The 10,000-nt window shown below is 41.1% G+C and overlaps 1 protein-coding gene across 1 annotated transcript in view; it reads left to right on the top strand.

Moving 5' to 3' along the window:
• Rsod (Related to Sod) overlaps positions 1–10,000 on the top strand; it is a 51,432-nt gene that overhangs the window by 28,497 nt on the left and 12,935 nt on the right. The window contains exons 5-10 of the mRNA XM_067089852.1: positions 905–1,034; positions 1,688–2,519; positions 3,667–3,917; positions 5,312–5,486; positions 5,727–5,998; positions 7,233–7,344. Coding sequence (XP_066945953.1) covers positions 905–1,034; positions 1,688–2,519; positions 3,667–3,917; positions 5,312–5,486; positions 5,727–5,998; positions 7,233–7,344 — 1,772 coding nt within the window. The remainder of the gene's footprint in view (positions 1–904; positions 1,035–1,687; positions 2,520–3,666; positions 3,918–5,311; positions 5,487–5,726; positions 5,999–7,232; positions 7,345–10,000) is intronic.

Here is a 10,000-nt window from a genome sequence, read left to right on the forward strand (position 1 = left end):
TGTGCATTTAAAAAAATTTGTAACATATTTCTGTTGTACATATATATATATATATATATATATATATATATATATATATATATATATATATATATATATATATATATATATATATATATATATATATATATATATATAGAGAGAGAGAGAGAGAGAGAGAGAGAGAGAGAGAGAGAGAGAGAGAGAGAGAGACTGGCTTCAAAATCAGAATATCTCCCTCCTTCGCAAACCCCGAAATAGATCTTTTTTCACTGTATTTCAAAGTCCTTGCCTGAAACATCTATTGAGGAAATTAAACTCTTCGAAAAGCAGGTAAACAAACCTTGTGGTTCCAATAATTCTTCTGAGTCATGAAAGTGAAACTCCTCTTTTTTCCGTCTTGCTGGAAAACTAGTAATGAATACGCTCAAGCTATATGTCACGTGTGTTATTAAACGAGTTTTTATGTGTGTGTTTTTTTTCAGGTGTCGTTTTACTACCGGAAATTGTGTGTTTTATTTTCTTTAATTTTTGTGGGGGTTTTTTTCCAGGCGCAGTTTTTAGTTTTACTACGTGGAATCGAGAGTTTTATTTTCAGTAATATCTCGTTTTCTATTTGTGTCAAGGTTTGGCTTCATGAGGTGGGAAGTGGTAGAGCTAGCTCTCTCTCTCTCTCTCTCTCTCTCTCTCTCTCTCTCTCTCTCTCTCTCTCTCTCTCTCTCTCTCTCTCTCTCTCCTGTACCCATTAACCTTCATCATTATTTCTTGTTCATTTCAGAGAATCGTCCTAGGTCTGGTCTACGATCCTCTCTCTCTCTCTCTCTCTCTCTCTCTCTCTCTCTCTCTCTCTCTCTCTCTCTCTCTCTCTCTCTCTCTCTCTCTCCTGCACCCATTGACTTTCATCATTATTTCTTGTTCATTTCAGAGAATCGTCCATCCTGCAACTTCTTAAGTTTGGTCTACGATCCTGTAGGACGCGAGAAATGCGACGACAATGGATGCCCCCAGGGCCTCCTGACCAATACCCATGGGAAACTGAGGATAGGGTCCAAGAGGTATAGCAATGACATATATATGTGTGTGTGTTTGTGTGTGTGTGTGCATAAATCCACTTAGATTTCAAAAGTAAAGAATCCTAGTTCCTCTTATAATCACTACAGTGTAAGTAGTATTTACAAGAAGGTTTATTTTATGGTCGTCGAGTTTGAAAAGATTTGATCTATACTTGGTTTGTCAGTTGTATTTTATTAATCTTTTATTTTAATTTGTCAGCTTTTGTAAGTCTAGTATATTATCCTTCTCTGTATTCCAGTCAGTGTCATGTCTGTGTGTGTGTGTGTGTGTGTGTGTGTGTGTGTGTGTGTGTGTAATCCGCGTGAAATGTCAGGTTGTGAGTCTGTGGTATCATTTCTCTGTGTGTGTCTCTCTGTCAAATCCACCTGTAATGTCAGTTTGTGAGTCTCTGGTGTTCATTCTGTGTCTGTTTGTCTGTCTGTCTGTCTGATCCACCTGAAATCTTGTCAGATTGTGAGTCTCTGGTGTTCATTCTGTGTCTGTATGTCTGTCTGATCCACCTGAAATGTCAGGTTGTAAGTCTCTGATATCAGTTCTGTGTGTTTGACTGTGTCTGTGTCTGTCTGCCTGATCCACCTGAAATCTGCTTGTCTGTCTGTCTGTCTGTCTAATCCATCATATGATACACCTCCAGGTCGCGATTCTCAAGGAAGTTCTACACGGACACCAAGTTCGCCCTTCCTGACCTGACAGGCCCTAGGAGACTCTACTTAGCAGTCATGGGCGCCCTCCACCCAGACCACCTCTGGGACTGTGCCAAGCTCAGGGAGATAGAGCCCAAAGTGGGAAGGGCCGTCTTCAGCTCCCTGGGCGTCTTCGGCGAGATCAAGATGGAGCAGCAGTCGGTCTTCTCCCCTACAGACCTCACCCTGGATCTCAAGGGCCTGGCCAAGGAAGCCGGAGGCTTCCACGTCCACTTGCTTCCAGCGTACCCTCCCAAGAACGCTCACGATTTCCCGTGCGGTGCCACTTCGGGGCACTACAACCCCTACGACGTAGATGTCAGCACGTCTCCTGAACCGGGGCACGGTTCGCACGACCAGTACGAGCTAGGCGACCTCAGCGGCAAGCACGGCATGCTCCTGGACCTGGAGGACACCTTCGCCACAGTCACGGACCACAACCTGCCCCTCTTCGGCCCCCGCTCTGTCATGACCCGGAGCATCGTGATCCACAAGGCCTCCGGTGCCCGGTGGGTGTGCGCCAACATCAGGCCCCTGACGCCCTACATCAGGGCTGTCGTGACCTTCCGCTACCCGCTCATCGGGGAGATCATCTTCGAGCAGGAGGCCAAGGACCCCATGGCCGATACCCACATCTTCGTCAGCCACCTGGTCTACTCTGACGGGAGCCGGAACGACACGGGCAAGCACCGCTGGCACATTCACCAGAACATCCCCGGGAAGGACTTCTATAACTGGACTATGCGGTGTGTCTCTGCGGGAGCCCACTACAATCCCTACAAGGTTAGAGACTGTTATTCAAACCTGTTAACTGATTGATGATTGAGGGTGAAAAAAAAAGTTAAGTATACCTTAGTTTAACCAGACCACTGGGCTAATTATCAGCTCTCCTAGGGCTGGCCTGAAGGATTAGATTTATTTTACATGGCTAAGAACCAATTGGTTGAGGGTGAGACACTATCAGAATTTACATCAAGTTAGGTCATATCTGTGTTTAAAATCCTCACACCAGCAATAACATTGTCTTAGAAAAATAAGCCATTAAAATATGCTATTACTACTTGATTGATTAGTCAAGTCTGCAGTCAGCGTTTCAGATTACTTGCTTATTGGACTGGATCGTCAACTGTTTTCTAGCTTCAAAAGCAAGCTATTATTTTTGGTACCATTATCTCTCATTATCCATATTTTTCATTCTTTTCTTTTATTCTGTTTACCATACATTGTTATCTCTTGCTTCATTCATTGGCTCTAGAGGAAATAACAAGACAGCTGCCACATTCCAAATTTGACAGCTGAATCGTGGGTGAACCCATTTTGCAAACATAAACATTATTTTCGAGCTGAATGACTTCGTAGGTCCCAACGCTTGGCCTGGGGCCTAGATTTTATATTCCAGTTCCAGTTCCTAAACTTTAAACTCCCTCCTGTCCCAACACTTGGCCTTGGGCCTAAATTTTATATATTTCACTCCCAAATGTTCCAATTCCAGTTTATTTGGTAGGGAAATGAATGTCAGAAACAATTGTCTCAACATTATTTTCAACACGGAATGACTTCATAGGTTCCAGCTTTTGGTCTTTGGCCTGAATTTCATATTCCAGTTCGAGTTCCTAAACTGCAAAATCCCTCCTGTTCCAGTGCTTGGCCCTAGGCCTAGATTCTATATTCCAGTTCCAGTTTCTGAACCTTAAACTCTCTCCTGTCCCAGTGCTTGGCCTTAGGCCTAGATTCTATATTCCAGTTCCAGGTCTAAACTTCAAAATCCCTCTTGTCCCAGTGCTTGGCCCTAGACCTAGATTCCATATTCCAGTTCCAATTCCTAAACCTTAAACTCTCTCCTGTCCCAGCGCTTGGCCCTAGACCTAGATCCTATAATTCATTTCCAATTCCCAAACCTTAAACTCACTTCCACATTACCACCCACCAGGTCAGTCTGGAGGAGCAAGGGTACCGTGACTGCAGCCCGGATGTAGCCGAGCGGTGCGAGGTGGGTGACCTCTACACCCGGCACGGGGACCTCCGCGTCGCCGGCACAGTGCGGGCAGCAGCCGATACCCAGAGGCTCTTCACGGACACGAACTTGCCCCTGACCGGCCCACAGACGATCATAGGCCACTCGATCGTCATCCACGACGACTTTGCTCCCAAGCACAGGGGAGACCGAATGGCCTGTTCGGCGTGAGTGGTCCCTGTTCGTTTGATGTCCTCTCTGAGGGAATTGGTTATAAGAATAGATGTTATTTTTGGGGTTTAGTTAAATATAGTATACACTGATGTTCTAGAATAGTAGGGTCTCTTCATATTATTTTGTTTTTAGTTTTTTTGAGGGGTGAGTAATTCTAAGAAAGGATGTTATTCTTTGTGATTTGGTTAAATAAAGGGTCAGCTGATGTTCTAGAATAGTAGTCTCTTCATATTTCGTTTTTAGTTTTTTTGAGGGAATTAGTTATAAGAATAGATATTATTTTTGAGATTTGGTTAAACATAGTATAAACTGATGTTCTAGATTAGTAGTCTTCATATTTCGTTTTTAGTTTTTTTGAGGGAATTAGTCATAAGAATAAATATTATTTCTGAGATTTAGTTAAACATAGCATAAACTGATGTTCTAGAATAGTAGAGTCTCTTCATATTATTTAGTTTTTAGTTTTTTGGGGGTGAGTAATTCTAAGAAAGGATATTATTTTTTGGGATTTGGTTAAATAAAGGGTCATCTGATGTTATGTAGAATAGTTGTTGCAATCTGGATGGATCTTTCCAAATGAAAATGGCACATTCTGTAAATCTCTTGGTCAGAATTTTGTTTTTTATGTTTTGGGAATTTTTTAATGAAATCACTCGGTCACAAATTAAATAGAACCTTCAGCCGCAAGAATTAAATCAAAGGATCTCTTTTTTTTTAAATAAAATCTCACTATCACACAAATTAAATAGACTTTTTTAATTATGTCACAGTTACACAAATCAAACAGGTCTTTTTTTTTATTATGTCACAATCACACGAATTAAATAGGCCTTTTTGCAATTACATCACACAGTCACACAGATTAAATAGGCCTTTTTGCAATTAAATCACACAATCACAAATTAAATAAGCCTTTTTTAAATTAATTATCACAATCGCACAAATCAGATAGGCTTTTTTTTATTATGTCACAATCACACAAATTAAATAGGCCTTTTTAAAACTAATTATGTGACAATCACACAAATTAAATAAGTCTTTTAAAAATTAAATAGGTCTTTTTTGCATTAAATATGTCACAATCACAAAGATTAAATAGGCCTTTTGTAATTAAATCACACAATCACACAAATTAAATAGATCTTTTACAAATTAAATATGCCCTTTTTAAAATTAATTATGTCACAGTCTTACAAATTAGATAGGTCTTTTACGAATTAAATAGGCCTGTTTTGAATTATGTCACAGTCACACAGGTTAAATAGGCCTTTTTGTGAAATTAAATCACACAAATTAAATAGGTCCTTTATTCCCTATTTTCGTCCCAAATCGACCGAATTCAACCGAAGGATTTTCATTTCATTTTTCCAACTCGCCCCGCCCCCAGGATCTACCGTCGCTTCCGCCACAAGGGCGTGGTGCAGAAGTGGTTCTCGACCGCGGGCGCCGGCAACGTCGAGGGCAAGATCGAGTTCGTCCAGGAGTCCGAGTTCGACACCACTTGGACCGAGGTCGACCTGAGGGGGCTTCAGGGCATCGCCAATGGGTATCACGTCCATTTGGTGAGTGGGTCTTTGGTCTTTCTTCTTCTTCTTCTTCTTCTTCTTCTTCTTCTTCTTCTTCTTCTTCTTCTTCTTCTTCTTCTTCTTCGTCGAGTTTAAATGCCTTAGAGACTAAAACTAGTTTATTTTTCGCGCCATCTTCGCTTCTGGGCAACTTGAGAACCTCACTCTCAATCAGCATCCTTATTCACCTGACGTTGACAACCTAATGTAAACAAACGCTTCTTCTTCTTCCCCCAGGTCCCAGTAGAGCACGAGCTCGAGTTCCCCTGCGAAGGCTCGACCACCCTGGGCCACTACAACCCGATGAACATCACGCCCGCGGAGTCCCCGCCCCCGGGCACGGGCACGCATGACCTGTACGAGATGGGTGACCTGGCGGGGAAGTACGGTACCCTGGAGAACATGACGTGGATTCGGAAGGATTACAACGACTCGAACCTGCAGCTCTTCGGGTCGACTTCCATCATGGGGAGGTCCATCGTCATCCACAAGAAGAACAAGAATGCCAGGTGGGGGAGACATGTTTAGTAGACTGAGAATGATAAGTTGTTTATCAGATTTATTGTAAGTTTAGCAAAGATGACTAATAAATTACTGGATAAATAGATTTATTGAAATGACATCAGGATAAAATATAGTGTACGGTAAAAGCTTTTGCTCTTCTCAAGGCAGACGTTTGATGAGGGAGACATGTTTGATAGACTGAGAATGATAAGTTGTTTATCAGATTTATTATCAGTTTAGCAAAAATAACCAGTAAATTACCGGACGAATAGATTTATTGAAATGACATCAAGATAAAATGTAGTGTACAGTGAAAGCTTTTGATGAAGGAGACATGTTTGATAGACTGAGAATGATAAGTTGTTTATCAGATTTATTGTAAGTTTAGCAAAGATGACTAATAAATTACTGGATAAATAGATTTATCGAAATGCCATCAAGATAAAGTATAGTGTGCAGTAAAAGCTTTTGATGGGGAGACATGTTTGATAGACTGAAAATGATAAATTGTTTATCAGATTTATTTTATGTTTGGCAAATAACTGATAAATTACTGGATAAATCTGTTTATCAACATACCATCAATTTAAGATATATAACAGGTCCCTTTGATAGACTGAAAATGATAAATTGTTTATAAAATTTATTATATATTTAGCAAAATCTCCAATAAATCATTAGCTAAATCTACTCATTGACACACTATGAAGATGAGATATACATTAATGTTTTTCTCTTGAGGCAAGTGTTCAGAATGGGAAGATCCCCCTGATAAACTGAAAATGATAAATTATTTATCAAATTTATCACATATCAAAAATCACCAATAAACCATTAGGTAGATAGATTTATTGACATACCATCAACATGAGATATAGTATACAATAAAAGGCTTTGCTCTTCTCAAAATGATAAATAATTTATCACATTTATCTATCATTTATCAAAAGTAAACGTTTTTGCTCTAAAACTGAAAAATAATTTATCACATTTATCTATCACTTATCAAAAGTAACCAATAAAACATCTGATAAACCTATTTATCAACATACCACCGCCGTCAGTGCACCTTACGTGGTGCGCTGTAGGCATGAATTAAGGTTCTTAGCAGCTTGCCTTCCTGGCTGCGACCCCTTTCGTTCCTTTTACTGTACCTCCGTTCATATTCTCTGTCTGCAACTGCTTTGAGGTTTTCCTCCCGTTACACCTGTCAACCCTCTTGCTCTCAATCCTCCGCAGGTGGTTCTGCGGCAGCATAGGATGGGGATTCTCCCCTGCGGAGGCCAGGCAGGTGTCCGCCATCGCCTCCTTCCACAATCCTCAAGGATACGCCTGGGGATACGTCAGGATGGTGAGTCTTTGAAGGATTTCGAAGGATTTTGAAGGATTTTTATACACAGGCACACACACACATACACATATACTGTATATATACACATATATATACATATGTATACATAGAAATATCAACACACAAATACGTGTGGAACAGAAATAAGTTTCTGACCCACATCAGGATCGAACCCAGGTCTTTCAAGTGAAAGACCTGGGTTTGATCCTGATGTGAGTCAGAAATTTATATATATATATATATATATATATATATATATATATATATATATATATATATATATATATAGTTAGACAATTAACAACTCTGGTATTCTGCACTCGCTAATTCACGAGTGTAAACCCTGAGTTCGATCCCACGGAGGGGGATGGGCTGGCTGACGAAGTAATTTGTGCCTCCTCTGAACTTAATTGCGAAATGGGCACCTGGTGGTCAGTCGACTGTTGTTGGTTGTAGTCAGTGTGAAAGGACTCTGTGTTAGCAGGTCTTACACGTGTGTATGTATGCTTTATGTATGTTTGTATGTATACTTATATAAATATGTATAAATTTCGTATTTGATGGGAAATGTCTCTCTCTCTCTCTCTCTCTCTCTCTCTCTCTCTCTCTCTCTCTCTCTCTCTCTCTCTCTCTCTCTCTGCCTGCATTCGTATGTTATATAACCTTCTCTATCTCTCTTTCTCTCTCTCTGCATTTGTATGTCGTATAACTTTCCCTCTCTCTCTCTCTCTCTCTCTCTCTCTCTCTCTCTCTCTCTCTCTCTCTCTCTCTCTCTCTCTCTTTAGTAGGTCACCCCTACATTCGCAGTCCGCCTTCCTCATGTTTTCGTAGCAGTCTCACTGTCTCCAAGGCGGTACTATGTGTCCCGTCCTAAAAGATTTATGGTCCTTTTTTTGTTGACCAAAGGGCGGGGATGGGGGTGGGTGGGGAGAGTGTACTTGAATTTCGTCTCGGGTGGGTCTGTTAATTGAAGTTGCTGAATCTACTGTAGTTAAGTCATACGCCACCATTTGTTTTTCTTTTGTTGAATTAAGCTTTTTTTTTTTTTTTGTTTCTTGTTTTCTATTCAGTGCATATTTGCTCACGCCCTGGTGGCTCGGATGTCTTAATTGGGCATGCGTGTCCTTGGCTTGTATAGTAGTTTTTGATAGTCACCCTTCCAAGCAGTTGCCATAGTTAGTAGTTTTACGAGCTGTTTTGTTTAGCACTATAGATACAGTACTATATATATATATATATATATATATATATATATAGAGAGAGAGAGAGAGAGAGAGAGAGAGAGAGAGAGAGAGAGAGAGAGAGAAGAAGAAGAAGAAAGCTTGCTTTGCATAAATGAGCGAGAGAGAGAGACAGAGAGAGAGAGAGCCTGCTTTACATAAAAGGAAGGAGAGAGAGAGAGAGAGAGAGAGACAGAGAGAGAGAGAGAGAGAGAGAGTTTTGATATAAATAAGAGAATGAGAGAGAGGAGAGAGAGAGAGAGAGAGAAAGACCTAGTTTTACATTAAAAGAGAGAGAGATTTAAATTCTAAATGAGAGAGATTTAATTTTTAAATGAGAGAGAGAGAGAGAGAGAGAGAGAGAGAGAGAGAGAGAGAGAGAGGCAGACTGACTGACAGACAGACCTGCAACTATAGAAGTCTCTCTCTCTCTCTCTCTCTCTCTCTCTCTCTCTCTCTCTCTCTCTCTCTCTCTCAATCCAAACCGATTTTCCCAGAAGCCCAACCGAGCGACAAGACAAGTAGCAGATTTCTCTTTTGTTGTGATGACGTCATCACCCAAGACTAAGGTTACTCTGGGGTCCCTTGCAACCTGCCCTGAGGCCACGTCCAAAATCAACTTGATCGCAGTGTGGAAAGCGAAGGTGAAGAGGACGGTCGCTATGCTATCTTCCTGCGGTTGGACTTTTTATATAACCTTTTTTTTTTTTATTAATTCTCGTCCACTGCTGTCAAGATTGATTCTGGGAGAGAGAGAGAGAGAGAGAGAGAGAGAGAGAGAGAGAGAGAGAGAGAGAGAGAGTGCTTTACTTACGAGGAGAGAGAGAGAGAGAGTGAGGGAGTGATTGAGAGAGACAAACCAGGTTTTACAGAGAGAGAGAGAGAGAGAGAGAGAGAGAGAGAAAGAGAGAGAGAGAGAGAGAGGGAGGGAGAGAGATTAAGCCTTCTGTAAGAGTAGGAAAACTTGTATGAGAGAGACAGAGAGAGAGAGAGAGAGATTAAGATTAAGCCTTCTGCAACAGTAGGAAAACTTGTATGAGAGAGAGAGAGAGAGATTAAGATTAAGCCTTCCGCAACAGTAGGAAAACTTGTATGAGAGAGAGAGAGAGAGAGAGAGAGAGAGAGAGAGAGAGAGAGAGAGGGGGAGAGAGAGAGAGAGAGAGGGGGAGAATAAAGCCTTCTATAACAGTTGGAAAACTTGTATGAGAGAGAGAGATTAAGCCTTCTGGAAGAGTATGAAAACTTGTATGAGAGAGAGAGAGAGAGAGAGAGAGAGAGAGAGAGAGAGAGAGAGAGAGAGAGATAGCTGCAGGTCTCTCTCTCTCTCTCTCTCTCTCTCTCTCTCTCTCTCTCTCTCTCTCTCTCTCTCTCTCTCTCTTAGAATTATTACGCTTTTTGTAGCATTTCTCGAGAGATTATAATGTGACGCCCCGGGC

This window comes from Macrobrachium rosenbergii, chromosome 46, assembly GCF_040412425.1.
Source record: "Macrobrachium rosenbergii isolate ZJJX-2024 chromosome 46, ASM4041242v1, whole genome shotgun sequence".
NCBI classification, from domain to species: domain Eukaryota; kingdom Metazoa; phylum Arthropoda; class Malacostraca; order Decapoda; family Palaemonidae; genus Macrobrachium; species Macrobrachium rosenbergii.